Genomic DNA, 14332 nt, shown 5'->3' with positions numbered 1-14332 from the left:
GCTCCTAGGCCCCTAACAGGATCAGAGCTCCCCTGCTGTCACCCTGTGTTTGGAGGGGGGGCTTAGAATGAGCAAAACCCTCAATTCCCGTGAGGCCACGGGAGTGGGTTTGTTAGGCAAACTCGGGTACTTTATTGGATCAGCGCTGGAAACCCTGGAGGACCCGCTTCTGCCGCCCACCCCAGCCCAGCCCAGCCGACCCCAGCGGTGCAGCCCTGGGGCTCATTGGCTGAGTTCATCCCACAGAGCCAGCGGGTGGTGCTGCAGCTGAAGGGCCGGGTCAGCGAGCTGGAGGCCGAGCTGGCAGAGCAGCGGCACCTGCGGCAGCAGGCGGTCGATGACAGCGAGTTCCTCCGCGCGGAACTGGATGAGCTCAAGAAGAAGCGAGAAGACACGGAGAAGGCCCAGCGGAGCCTGACAGAGATAGAAAGTGAGTCTGTCGGGCTGGGGCTGAGGGTGGGGGCCGCAGGGTCAGGCTAGGCTCACAGGGAGGACGGGGCTGGGTGGCAGAGCCCCAGGTGATACATCTGTCCAGAAGAGCTGCCAGGAAGGACCCTCGTGTTGCCAGTCTGAGGGGGGCAGGTTAGGGCCCAGCAGGTAGAGAGCCCCACGTGCCACACTGCTCAGAATGCCAGGACGGGAACCAGGAGGTGACGGTGGGGTGTCCAAAGGAGAGATAGCCTGAGAAAAACTTGCCACAAAAGCCAAAAACACAGATGAAGCAAATACCGTGTGTGTGAATGCCCAGGAGGCACGAATCAGTGCAGCCATCAGAATCAGGTAGATTTTTTTTTTTTTTGAGGTTTATTTTTGAGAAGGAGAGAGAGCGTGCATGCACAAGCAGGGGTGGGGCAGAGTGAGAGAGGGAGACACAGAACCAGAAGCAGGCTCTGAGCTGTTAGCCCAGAACCTGACGCAGGGTTGGAACCCACAAACCGCGAGATCGTGACCTGAGCCGGTGTCGGACGCTTAACCGACTGAGCCACCCAGGCGCCCCACGAGTCAGGTGGATTCTTTTTTAAAGACCACTTCCCAGAGGAGTTTATTTCAGTAGGATTTCCCAGGGAGCAGAAGGTGCATGCATTTGTGAAAAGAAAGGAGGATGTTCTAGGGACTCTGGCGTGTTGGAAGGAAGGCACGGGGTCCCCCAGCAGGGGTCCACTGCTCACCTTGGCCCCCTGACAAAACAGGGAGAGCCCAGGCCAATGAACAGCGGTACAGCAAGCTAAAGGAAAAGTACAGTGAGCTGGTGCAGAACCACGCCGACCTGCTACGGAAGGTAGGACCCTCCACCCGCCTCTTGCCCCGCGGCCTGGGCAGTCCCCACGCCACTCCCGTGCCTCCATCAATTCTGAGGGGCTCACCATCGTTTCTTGGAACCACAGCTTTTCAGGCTTCCTTGCCTCCCACGCCTTGGGCCCCACCTTTGATGCCAGCCCCGAAGGGTTTGTCCCCCGTCCTTGTTATTCTTCTTTTAAATACTTAAACGTTGAGTGTCTGAAGATGACAGCTTCATTCTGGCTTCTCTCCAGGTAGAAAAGTGATTACTGTGTCCAATAGCCTGAATGCTGTCATTTGTTCTAGAAGGGAGATGTTGTCCCCGAGATGTTACGCCTGAGATAAGCCCACTGTTCTTTTCTCATCCAGAACGCCGAGGTGACCAAACAGGTGTCCGTGGCCAGACAAACCCAGGCGGATTTGGAACGAGAGAAAAAAGAGCTGGAAGACTCTTTCCAGCGCATAAGTGACCAGGCCCAGCGGAAGGTGAGGGGGAGAAGTGGGGGGGGGGGGGCAAGGGAGGGTTCTGCCTGAGTTGGAGGCGGGCCTGGGGCACTAGGCCAGTGGAAAGACTGCTCCGTGGGCAGCAGAAGTGGGTTAGAGCCCTACAAGTGTACTACAAGAGGCGTGAGGCAGGGACATGGTGTCCGATGCACAAGGGATTAGAGGCACGGAGCGACGAAGGGTGTCCAGCTGAGTAGGTACATCAGCAAAGGCTTGTCCAGGGTGAGTCCGGGCAGGTTGAGAGAAGTGAAAGCACCTGGGTGTCAGAGAGACTTGTGGCCAGGAGAACACCCATGAGTTGGGGGGTGGGTGGCAGTAAGAGATGTCAGATGGGGGTGCCTGGGTGGCTCAGTCAGTTAAGCGTCTGACTTCAGCTCAGGTCATGATCTCGCTGTCCATGGGTTCGAGCCCCGCGTCAGGCTCCGTGCAGACAGCACAGAATCTGGAGCCTGCTTTGGATTCTGTGTCTCCCTCTCTCTGTTCCCCTCCCCTACTCGCATTCTATCTCTCTGTCAAAAATAAGATAAACATTTTAAAAAATTTAAAAAGAGGGATGCCTGGGTGGCTCAGTCAGTTGAGCGTCCGACTTCGGCTCAGGTCATGATCTCGCGGTTTGTGAGTTCGAGCCCCGCGTCGGGCTCTGTGCTGACAGCTCAGAGCCTGGGGCCTGCTGCAGATTCTGTGTCTCTCTCTCTGCCCTTCCCCACTCACACCCTGTCTCTCTCTCCTTCAAAAATAAATAAACATTAAAAAAATTTTTTTTAATTATTTTAAAAAGGAAAAGGATAGTGCCTTTCACTTTTCTGTGACCCAGAGTAGGAAGTAAAATTTCACAAAGCCGTGCTCAGCCTTACCATGTGGATGCGTGTGGTCATATTTTTTGCTTTGTTTATTTCCTTTTTTAAAATGTTAGCTGTAAATTCTCATGGGTTGCAACGGGCTCTTCAGGAAAGACCACTCAGAAAATAAATTTTTAAAGAAGGGAATTGTTTCCAGATGGTAAGATGCAGCAACATATCAGGCGTTGGGGTGGCTGAATTAACAATCCGGTTCTGTATCAGTAATGCTTCTATTTAAATAATAAGAAAGAACACCTTCTATGTGTAAGAAAAAAGAACCAATTCTACTTTAATTAGTATCATAAGCCGAAGCGTGACATTTAGGAAATGTCCCTAAAACTCCCCTCTTTGATATTCCACTTAGCCAGAAGACTCGTCACTATACTCTGGGTTCCCACCTCCTCCTGCCCACTTTTGGGCGCATCCAATCTTGCCTCCAACAGAGCACACAAATCTCCCATTGATAGCTTGGGGCTTGTTTTTGAGATTCTGTTTTTAAGGAATCCCTACACCCAACGTGGACCTCCAACTCACCACCCAGAGATTAAGAGTTGCATGCTCTATCTACCGAGCCAGCCAGGCACCCCAGTAGCTTGGGGATTTTTACAGGTGTTTATCCCTGGCAACCAGCACCTTGATCAGAGTGCCCTGCATTTCTTCTCTTTCAGACTCAAGAACAGACCGAAGTACTGGACAACTTGAAGCAAGAACTTGCCACCAGCAAACAGGAACTCCAGATTGTCCAAAGCAGCCTGGAAACTTCTGCCCAGGCGAGCATCACCTCCCTTCTCTCCCTTATTTTTTCCCCTCTGGCTTGGGCACTGCCGTCACCCGGCGGGCCAGCTCCATCCAGCAGCTGGCCAAGCTGGTCCCATCCGTGCTCTGTGTGTGATTGGGGAGGGTGAACGTGGCAGCTTAGAGATACCACCTGCTGTTCCGTGTGGCCTGCTGGCGGGTCTGGACTCCTGGGAAGCGGACAGTTTGATTCTCCCTCTTCCCACGTGGCCGACATTGCAGGCAGAAGCCAAATGGGCGGCACAGCTCGCAGAACTAGAGAAGGAGCGGAGCAGCTTGGTGCACGCTGTGGCCCTCCGGGAGGAGGAATTATCTGCTCTTCAGGAACAGCTGGAACTCGCCCAGCGGGAACTATCCAGCACACAGGCAAGTAACAGACGCCTGCTGGGTGCCCGGGTCCGAGCCGTGGGCCTCGGTGATGTATCCATGGAGGCGGGGAGCTGGGGACGGTCTGTGAAAACCGTCTCGGGCCTCTGAGCTGATCGTGAAGGCATTCTGTGGGCACAGCACTGCACACCGGCGTGCTCTGCATCACCCCCATCTTGTGAAGCTCCCTGTCTTCACAAGAGAAGCACTGTGCGTGGTACTCCCCCCAGGCACAGAGAATGGGTTACAGGAGGTCCATCCCCATAACTTCCTGTGTTGCACCCCTGCGCACGCCTGTGGACCAAGGGAAAGGGTCGTTCTCTGTGGCAGGCAAACTGGCTTGGGCCTCATTAGCCACAACTTGAGTTAAGATGCCGGAATCCCAGCTGCATCAAGATGGCTGCTGTTCGAAGGCTCATGACGGGGTCTGTGTCGGTCTGTGTCAGATTCTCACCTCCCTGGACCATTTCTAGGAATCAGTGTGCCAGTTCGCCAAGGACCAACGCAAAATGCTTCTAGTGGAGACCAGGAAGGCTGCAGAGCAGGTGATACAAGAGGCCCTGCGGCAGCTGGAGGAGCCCCCTCTGATCAGCTGTGCCGGATCTGCAGGTATGTCCCCCTGTCCTGGTTGCACACGTGAATCCTTAAAGCCCGTTGCCGTTGGGTGTTGACATTGAACCCCAGCGACACTGAGAGCGGGGGTCCTCGGCCTGCTGCCTGTCAGAGTCGCCTGGTGATGACCAGTCCCCACTCTAAGATCAGTTCAGCTGGAAGCTGTGTGGCCCAGGGCCTCAGTGGTAGTACTTTCTGAAGCCCCCAGTTGTGATAAGGACTGCTCTGTGCAGTGGGTCACGCTAACAAAACTCTCCCTGGGAGCAGAGCCCTGATGACGACTCTAAGCGTCAGGGGGTGGAGGAGCAGATGGCCCTGCGTCTCTGAACAGAAGAACGTGGTCTGAATGAAGAGGTGGTTGCTCAGGAGCTTCAAGCCCACACGGGGAGCACCATGATGTATGGCGGGGCAGAAACAATGAGAATACCCATGCAGTCACAGGCTATGAACGGAGGAAGGCTTGACCTCTGCAAGGTCAAGAGTCCTAAGGGCATGCTGATTGGGCAGCAGTCGGAACTGGAGAAGCCCACCGGATGAGAGGAGGGCCAGGGGCACCTGGGTGGCTCAGTCGGTTAAGCATCCGACTTCGGCTCAGGTCATGATCTCACGGTTTGTGAGTTCGAGCCCCACATCAGGTTCTCTGCTGTCAGCACAGAGCCCGCTTTGTATCCACCGCCCCCTCCCCTCAAAAATAAACATAAAAAAAAAAGATGTAAAAAGGAGAGGAGGGCCTTCATGCACAGTAGGTAACAGAACATCCAGGCCCAGGACATTGGTGACGTCATGTGTAGTTGCTGGCGAAGTAACGAGAGGACCCACTGAAAACAAAGGCGGATGGAAGGGAACAGCTGATAGTTGATTTTCATTGTCGAATAGAAACGTCTCCATTCGGTGACGTGTACAGCCAGGACTGTCCTATCTTATTCGCCAGGGAAGCCATCTGTAATGGCTTCCATTACAGCAGCCCCGAATGAAGGAGCACACAGTGCCCCGCCAACCGGGGAAATGCCAGGAAATGGGGCAGCCATGGGCAGGTTCTGAGAAGAGACTTCATGAGCCGGGGGTTTGACAGAAGAGGACAGACTTGAGCCAGTGGAGGGGCAGAAACGTGGGCATTGTAAACGCTTCACATACCTCGGCCCAGCGAATCCTCACGATGGCGCCGTGAGGTGGTGCCGTTACTCCGTTTTCAGATGAGGAAGCTGGCATGGACAGCCTGAGAGCATAGCCAGTGGTGGTGGGGCCGGGAGCCACACCGATGCAGTGTGACCTGAGCGCCCACATATTAACTCCTACGGGACACGGTCTCTGTGGGCCAGGGCACAGAGGCACAGAGTGGGGACGGCTGTGTTGCGTGCACAGCATGAGCCTAGATTCGCCTCACGGAGCCAGGGGTCTGGGCTCAAGAGTGATGAGAGTTCAAGGGCCTTGAAAGACTTAACAGGAAGGCCTGGATTTGATTCGGCGGCAGTAATGAGAAGTGAGAGGCTGATTCTCGGCTGCTGCCGTGGTTGCCCTGGTTCTTGGCTCAGGGACCAGATGGGCTCAGAAGAACAGCTTTTGAAGCTGCATTAAGAGAGTCGTGTACCTGCAGAGTCAACCATCTCCGCCCCCACCCCCCATCTTAGGGCGCACCCCCGCAGGGCTGAGGCCACTTGCTAGGCAGGCTCATCCACTGGGTGGCTTGACCTCACGGGGAGAAAGTGACTCCAACACCAGTGGCTCTGACTCTGCCCTGTCTCCCCTCTCACAGATCACCTTCTTTCCAAGGTCAAGTCTGTTTCCAGCTGCATTGAGCAACTGGAAAAAAGCTGGAGCCAGTATCTGGCCTGCCCAGAAGGTAAGAAAGGCGAAGGATGGGGTCTGTTGCTAGTGACAGCTGGGCAGAGTTCAGAAACGCTTGCCTGCAGAAATAACAACCAGGCCCTATGCTCCAAGAAAGGGGTGCATATAACTTGTCAAGCAGGGAAGGAAGTAGGGCGGTAACGGCTCGTGAATGGTGCTGAGAAACCTCCTTTACACTCCTGGCAGATATCAGTGAGCTTCTCCGCTCGGTAACCCTCCTGGCCCACCTGACCAGTGACACCATGGCTAATGTTAGCACCACCTGCCTTCGAGCCCCACCAGAGCCTGCTGACTGTGAGTACTGGGGCTGGCGGGGGGGGGGGGGGGGCAGTCTTATAAGCAGGGGGAGCGGAGGACTCAAAAGTTTTGGTTGTCTTACATCTCCAGCACTGACCGAGGCCTGCAAACAGTTTGGCAAGGAAACCCTCACCTATCTGGCCTTCCTGGGGGAAGAAGGAATGCTTGAGAATGACAGCACAGCCATGAAGAGCTGCCTCAGTAAGATCTCCACCATTGGCGAGGTAGGACCAGTGTCTCAACCGGGGGGAGTTACGATGGTTCTTGGGTGAGTGCCGGTGATGGCCCAGGGAGTCAGTGATGTCCGAAGCCAGTTCTTTCTGGCTTTCCACTTGACTCCAGAAAGTGAGAGTTGGGGCACCTGGGTGGCTCAGTAGGTTAAGCGTCCGTCTTCAGCTCAGGTCATGACCTCACAGTTTGTGAGTTTGGGCTCCGTATCAGACTCTGTGCTGACAGCTCAGAGCCTGGAGCCTGCTTCGGATTCTCTGTCTCCCTCTCTCTCCGCCCACTCCCCGACTTGTGCTCTGTCTCTCCAAAATAAACAATGTTGAAAGAAAGAAAGAAAGAAAGAAAGAAAGAGAGAGAGAGAGAGAGAGAGAGCTGACAATGAAAAATCTGACCTTCTGCCCAATTTTCCAGTCACATTTCATTCATCGGCTATGAGTTGAGAACGTACTGTGTGTTCATCGCTATGCTAAACAATATCAAAAAAGAATAAGCATAGTTTCTCTGTTTTCAAGGATTTGTATCCAGTTGGGCAAGTAACACCTAACATGGAGATAGCAGGATATTTATTGATTTAATAAAGATGTAGTGAGCATGTCATGTGTAGTGGGAATTGTAGTAGATGTAGTTGTACGGAGACAAGCCATCGTCTCTCTGGGAAAGAAAAATAAGGAAATCATCCATTTTGATACAGTGGGACAAGAGCAGTAATCGAGTCTGTTTTAAGAGTTCAGTACAAGGCCGCATTTACTTAATTCCAAAAATGTGTCATGATATCAATTCCAGGGAGGGAAGAGATCAGGGCCAGAGTTCAGATTCTCGTCATCCCTCATCGGAACTCTTAAAACAGGCTTCTGGTTAGTTTTTCTGCCTCTGGTCTCTTTTTCCTCTGATCTCTTCCAAAAACAAAGATCGTTGGATGACAAAAATCAAATCACGTAATGTGACATGCAAGGACCGTCACAGTCTGGCCCTTATTCATTTTTCTGGGTCCCTCTCCCCCTTTTCCGCCTTCACCTTACAGAGTTGGTGGCTAGTGCCACAGGGTACCTGCCTGCCTGTCTCTTTCCCCCATGAGTCTTCAAAGGTAGAGCCCGTAGCCTTTTTCCATTGTCCCTTGGTCCCTGGCATGATATCTGGCAGGTGGTTTACACCCAGTGAATGTTTAACTAATTGAATATGCACATGGAGAGAGCAAAGCAGTTACAAAGATCGGATAGAGAGGAAGGTTCATACTGGGGAGAAGTGGGACGATGAGGTAGGGATCCGTGAAGGTCTGGATGAAGGAAGACTGGATAACGGTGAATTGCTAACCCTTCTTTCAATAGAATGACATGATCCTGGTGGTATTTTAGTATTATTAAATTCCTGATGGCGGCCAAGAGCATTGCCACCGTCTGCCTTTTGCTGGAGACAGAGCATCTTCTCCCGTGCTGTGCAGAACTCAGTGTCAGTATACACACACAAAAGCCTGTAGGACACCGTGAGGTGAGGAAATAAGAATCGAGTTAATTTAAAAAAGCAAAGTGTGAGAGCAAGATCCTGGGCAGGTTTCCTTTCTGGCGGTAAGACTGACCAAATATTTAGAAGCTCTTCCCAGCACAAGACATGGAAAAAGCTAAATAAAATTTGGGGGGTGGGGGGGATGTTAATTGAATCTGAACTGGCCGCAAACTAAGGAAATTCTCAGAATCAGAAACCAAGAGGACGCAGGAACTGGTGTTTGTCCATCTCTTGACCTAGAGCTTGGATTCTAATGGGCCACACATACAGAGGAGACTGAAAAACAAAACGTAAGCCCGAGTAAGGTAAAAGTTTGGAATGCAGAGACTTCCTCCCCAAAGCAGAACTCCAAAAGGTCACACCCCAAGTAAGTGGGGGGAAAGCCTACTCTGTTGGAGAGATCTTGTCTCAACCTCAGTTGTAGGGGGAGAAGGAAACACGGCTGACTAGGGAATTTCTGACTACAAGCCACCTTTCTATGGTTTCAGGGTCCAAATCTCCTACTACCTGTGTGACCTGAAAAAACCCAAACAGAAAATCAAACATAGGGCACCTTTTACACGTCGGTTACGTGTCTGACTTCATCTCAGGTCATGATCTCGCAGTTTGTGAGTTTGAGGCTGGAACCTGCTTTGGCTTCTGTGTCTCCCGCTCTCTCTGCCCCTCCCCGTTCATGCTCTGTCTCTCAAAAATAAATTAAAAAAAAATTTTTTTTTAATTTAAAAAAAAAAGAAAGAAAATTAAATGTAAAGTAGTCAGGTTTTTAGGAGCCCAAGTACCTGGTGGAAGCAGATCCAAATGGTCTCTGAAGGAATATACTTTGAACCTAAATCCCAAAGAACTTTCACAGAGTCCCAACGCACATCAGTTCACCATGAGTGTCTTTGACGTGTTCCAGAACGTTTTCTTTTTTAAGTTTATTTATTTAGTTTTGAGAGAGAGAGAGCATGAGCAGGAGAGGGGCAGAGAGAGAGGGAGAGAGAATCCCAAGCGGGCTCTGAGCTGACAGCATGAGATTATGACCTGAGCCGAAGTCAGACACTTGACCGACTGAGGTGACTCCAAGTACTTTTTAAAAGGCATTAAAAGCGTGACAAAGGAATAAGACATTTTCAAAAGTCACCAGATATATTTGATAAACAACCATGGGACTTCTAGAAATGAAAAATATAATCATTGAAAGTCAGAACTCATTATACAGATTCAACAGCAGGTTAAACAAAGCTAGAGAAAGAATTAGTGAGCTAGATGATAGAACTGAAGGAATTATATAGGATGTGGCACAGATTTTATAAACTAGAGTATAGAAATTATAAGTAGAATGGTTAGTCAGGGTTCCAGATGAAGACAATAGAAAGACTATGTCCTTTTCTCCCCCAAGTAACATTTTTAGTTCTAAGTGTTACAGACTTTTCTCCTACACCTTGCTTTTTCCAGCATTCTGTGTGTGAGGTTCATCCGTACAGATACATTCATTTTCACTGCTCTGTAATATTCTGTCGTGTGACTATAGTTCAAATTATATATCTATTACATATCTGTTTATATTTATTTATCTATCTGTCACATAGCTAGATGTCTATGGTTGATGAACATTTGGGTTCTTTCCGGTTTGAGGCTGTCACAAATGTGCCATATGGTCACTTGTGTAAATATCTCCTGATGTAAGAGTTTCTCTAGTGCATTTGCCTAGGGATAGAATGACTACATTACAGGGGCAGCTGGGTGGCTCAGTCGGCTAAGCATCTTGACTCTTGGTTTTGGCTCAGGTCACAATCTCACAGTTTCATTAGGTTGAGCCCCATGTCATGCTCTGTGCCGACAGCACAGAGCCTGCTTAGGATTCTCCCTCTTTCCTTCTCTCTTCCCCTCCCCCACTTGCTCTGTCTCTCTGTCTCTCTCTCTCTCTGTCTCTCTCTCTCTCTCAAAATAAATAAATAAACTTGGGGCGCCTGGGTGGCGCAGTCGGTTAAGCGTCCGACTTCAGCCAGGTCACGATCTCACGGTCCGTGAGTTCGAGCCCCGCGTCGGGCTCTGGGCTGATGGCTCAGAGCCTGGAGCCTGTTTCCGATTCTGTGCCTCCCTCTCTCTCTGCCCCTCCCCCGTTCATGCTCTGTCTCTCTCTGTTCCAAAAATAAATAAACGTTGAAAAAATAAATAAATAAATAAATAAATAAACTTAAAAAAATAATAATTCCTACATTATAGAACAAATCTCACACACAATGCCGAACGAACAAGCAAAATACATACGGTAGGATTCCTTTTAAATAAAGACCAGTATATGCATACTTAACATTATACTGTTTAAGGATACATTCTTATGGAGCTTTAAAAAAAAGACATGACAGGGACGCCTGGGTAGCTCAGTCAGTTGAGCATCCAGTTTCGGCTCAGGTCATGATCTCATGGTTTGTGAGTTTGAGTCCCGCATCGGGCTCTGAGCTGTCAGCAGCTGTCAACATGCTTCAGATTTCGTGTCTCCATCTCTCTGTCCCTCCCCGCTTGTACTCTGTCTCTCTCTCAAAAATAAATAAGCATTAATAATAATAAAAGGATATGATGAAGCATTCTCCTGAATTCTGTGTTTATCTTAAGGTAGGGAATAGGGATGTCAGGAAATGGAATTAGAACAGGATACAAAGGAAATTTCAAAGATACTGATGTTTCTTAAGCTATTCCTTAGGTCGGGTGGTAGATACATGGGTCATTGTTCTTATTCTTTTTTTTTTTAATGTTTATTTATTTTTGAGAGAGACAGAGAGAGACAGAGACAGAGAGAGCATGAGTGGACGAGGGGCAGAGAGAGAGAGGGAGACCCAGAACCTGAAGCAGGCGTCAGGCTCTGAGCTGTCAGCACAGTGCCTGACACGGGGCTCGAACCCACGAACCACGAGATCATGACCTGAGCCAAAGTTGGACGTTTAACCACCTGAGCCATCCAGGCACCCCGTTTCTTATTCTTTAAACCATTCATACCTGTTTTATACTCTTGGAGGCATAACACATAATATTTTCAGAATTCACAGACTTTGCCATCAGACCTGAGTTCGGATCCCTGCTCTGCCATTCATTAGCAGTGTGACTGTGGTCAAGACCTCTCTGAGCCTTGGCTTCCCATCCGTAGAACAGGACGAGTCACTGCCTCATGATTGCTGTAGACACAGAGTTAAATAAGAGGCAGAGTGTTGGTTGGAAGGCATCAACCACATTTGAAGAGGTTTTTGACATACCTCCCAAGCCTCAAATACAATCAACACTGTGCAGCTGTGGGGTCAGGGTCCAAGCAGTCGCAACTGAATGGCCTTGTGGGGTTAGGCAGGGTGGCTTTCTGGAAGGAGGGGGGGGTTTCAGCGAAAGGGGGGTGTGGAGCGTGAGGGTTTACGCAGTAGCAAGTTCTAGATGAGGCCTGGCCAGGATGCCCCTCCCTGGGTTCTACAAGCGTGTTGCATAGTGGGACCTTCCTCTCCTACCTTCTGCCACCATGTGAGGACTATATGGGTCTGTCGGGGAGGAATAGAGAGGAAGTCAAAGGGTCGTTTCAGCCTCTGCTGCCGTTCGCAGGAGCTCCTGCCCAGAGGCCTGGACATCAAGCAGGAGGAGCTGGGGGACCTGGTGGACAAGGAGATGGCTGCCACATCAGCTGCCATTGAAACTGCCACGGCCAGGATAGAGGTATGGAAGCGTCTGCCCGTCTCCTAAAGCCAGGCCCTTGCAGCTTCCTCGGGTGTGACATTGCCCATGGGACGTGTCTCAGTTGTCCATCCAGGCCACAGATGGCCCCTGTAAGACCAACCCCAACCCAAACTCCCCAGGCTCCCTGAGGCATAGAAAAGGAGAAGGTCCTCACCTCCTTCGGTGTGAGGCCATCCTGCGTTACGGTTCCAGCTGGACCGCTTGTTCGTCTTGTGACTTGTGACGGGTTGTTCCATTAGCTTCGCTCAGATTCCATTTCTAGATGATGGCAGTGATAATACTGCTTGCCTCGGAGGGGCGCTGGAAGAGTTAAATGAGATAATGCACATTTATCTTCGTGCCAGGCGCGCGCCAACATTTCCGATTGTGTCGGGGAAAAGCTGAGTGGGCCCCATTGGAAGGGTCACATATTGTTCCTTTGGTGGAAGGCTGCAGGCTGCCCACCTTGGTTTGCCCCTAGCCGCTGCCCCCTCTGACAGGTGCAATATCTCAGAGTTCTGTGCACGTCGGCCTGGGTGCCAGAAAGTCAAGACAGACACTCAACGGACAGGAGAGCCAGCCTGCCGGGGCTGCTTCTCGCTGACTAGATCAGAGGTCTGGGCTCTTTTCCCAACCCACCAGGACGTGGATGGTCATTTCTGGATTTGGGTTTCTCAGCTACCACGGGGTGTTGGACACAAGGTGCTTCAGGATGCCAGTGAGTGCTCCGTACCCATGATGTATTGAGATACCCTGCTTGTTTTCAACAGGAGATGCTCAGCAAATCCCGAGCTGGGGACACAGGAGTCAAATTGGAGGTGAACGAAAGGTCAGTCTACACAGTGTGGTGGTGCCTAGGTGATCAGGATCAGTCTCTCCTGCATTGGATTATATTAATTACAATAGGACATTAGCAGCCACAGGCATTGGCTGAGTCTGTATAATTGTCAATAACGGTATTCTTAATAAAATTGCTGTTGCATTTTAGGGGAAAAGAAACCCCGAGAATCATCACATAACTGTCTGCGGTCAAGTCTTCTCACTCACGTACCTTTCCTCCAAGGCTTCACCGCACCCCCAACTCCCCTCCTCCCACCCCCACCCCCGCCACCGTATTCCCCACCCCCTTTCCCATCCCAAGTTTGCCTGTGTTTAGGCATGAAAAAGAAAAACGTCTGTTTCATAGCTCTTGGTCTCTGTTCTGTGTCCCTGACCTTTTTTTTTTCCCCCTAGGATCCTTGGTTCCTGTACAAGCCTAATGCAAGCCATCCAGGTCCTGATTGTGGCCTCTAAGGACCTCCAGAGAGAGATAGTGGAGAGTGGCCGGGTAAGCGTGGCTGAGGGCCCCTGGATGGAGGGACCAGACATCATTTACAGACTCCCAGTTCACTGGGAGGCTCTGTCCACTCCATACACTCATCCACCTTCAGTCAAATCCACGGCTGCTGCCATCTTGTCCCATGTGTCCATCTGAGGGCGTGGTTCCCTTTCCCCGGGCTGAGCACAGATGCCATGGGAATCTGGGGCGCTGCCAGGTCCCCAGGGAGCAGTCAGCCCCAGCCTCCAGCTGCAGGCTCATTAACCCAGGCGCCATCGCCAGATCCTGCTCTGGAAACCCCGCGTGCATTGCAAGCCTGGGCCCTTGGAGGAGGAGGGGAGGGCTTTTGAAAAGTGGGCAAATGAGAAGAGCCAGCCTGGTGCTGACCTTTCATAGCGGGTGGGGCCATGTCTGTTTCTGACGGTGGAATCCACTCCTCGCAGACAGACTCTATCCCAGTTTCTGGTCAGCATCATCGCTTGGCTTTCTCAGTCCTCTGCGGGCATTCCTACTGCCGTGTTTCCTTCTCACACCTGCGTGCAGTGTAGCTCAGGAGACAGAGGTCCAGGGAGGGATTCCTGAGCCTGAAAACTATCCTTTATTTTTTTAATGTTTATTTATTTACTTAGAGAGAGAGAGAGAGTGGGAGAGAGGGGCAGAAAGAGAATCCCAAACAGGCTCCGCACTGTCAGCACAGAGCCCGATGCTGGGCTCGATCCCATGAACCGTGAGGTCACGACCTGAGCCAAAACCAAGATTCAGACACTTGACCGACTGCACCACCCAGGCGCCCCCTGAAAACTGTCCTTTAAAGAACGAAGCCATATCTGCTTTGATGGTGGTGCTTCTTACCAGTCTGGGAGGGGATGGTTTCTGCCCCCCGAAAATAGAGACGGGGACTGAGTAAGGAGAGCTTGGAGATTCTAAGATTATCGTCTTAGAATTTGGAAATGGAAGACACTTCCAAAGCATGGAAGCATTTTAAAATTCCAAGCAGAAATTATTTGCTTAAATTATTCACTGTGTAGTCTCTTGGCAAATCATGGTAAGTGGTTGGACTCCAATCACGTTGTTC

General features: G+C 50.8%; 1 protein-coding gene across 1 annotated transcript in view; it reads left to right on the top strand.

The window, feature by feature from the left end:
* The window catches only part of HIP1 (huntingtin interacting protein 1), a 151966-nt gene that overhangs the window by 127388 nt on the left and 10246 nt on the right, over positions 1 to 14332 (top strand). Inside the window, exons 14-25 of the mRNA XM_027041974.2 lie at positions 247 to 430; positions 1191 to 1279; positions 1648 to 1764; positions 3290 to 3391; positions 3639 to 3782; positions 4256 to 4391; positions 6148 to 6234; positions 6426 to 6533; positions 6627 to 6760; positions 11829 to 11939; positions 12710 to 12768; positions 13173 to 13266. Coding sequence (XP_026897775.1) covers positions 247 to 430; positions 1191 to 1279; positions 1648 to 1764; positions 3290 to 3391; positions 3639 to 3782; positions 4256 to 4391; positions 6148 to 6234; positions 6426 to 6533; positions 6627 to 6760; positions 11829 to 11939; positions 12710 to 12768; positions 13173 to 13266 — 1365 coding nt within the window. The remainder of the gene's footprint in view (positions 1 to 246; positions 431 to 1190; positions 1280 to 1647; positions 1765 to 3289; positions 3392 to 3638; positions 3783 to 4255; positions 4392 to 6147; positions 6235 to 6425; positions 6534 to 6626; positions 6761 to 11828; positions 11940 to 12709; positions 12769 to 13172; positions 13267 to 14332) is intronic.

The sequence above is a fragment of the Acinonyx jubatus genome, chromosome E3 (genome assembly GCF_027475565.1).
Source record: "Acinonyx jubatus isolate Ajub_Pintada_27869175 chromosome E3, VMU_Ajub_asm_v1.0, whole genome shotgun sequence".
NCBI lineage: Eukaryota > Metazoa > Chordata > Mammalia > Carnivora > Felidae > Acinonyx > Acinonyx jubatus.
Note: the sequence above shows the minus strand (reverse complement) of the source record. Positions and strands in the feature narration are given on the sequence as shown.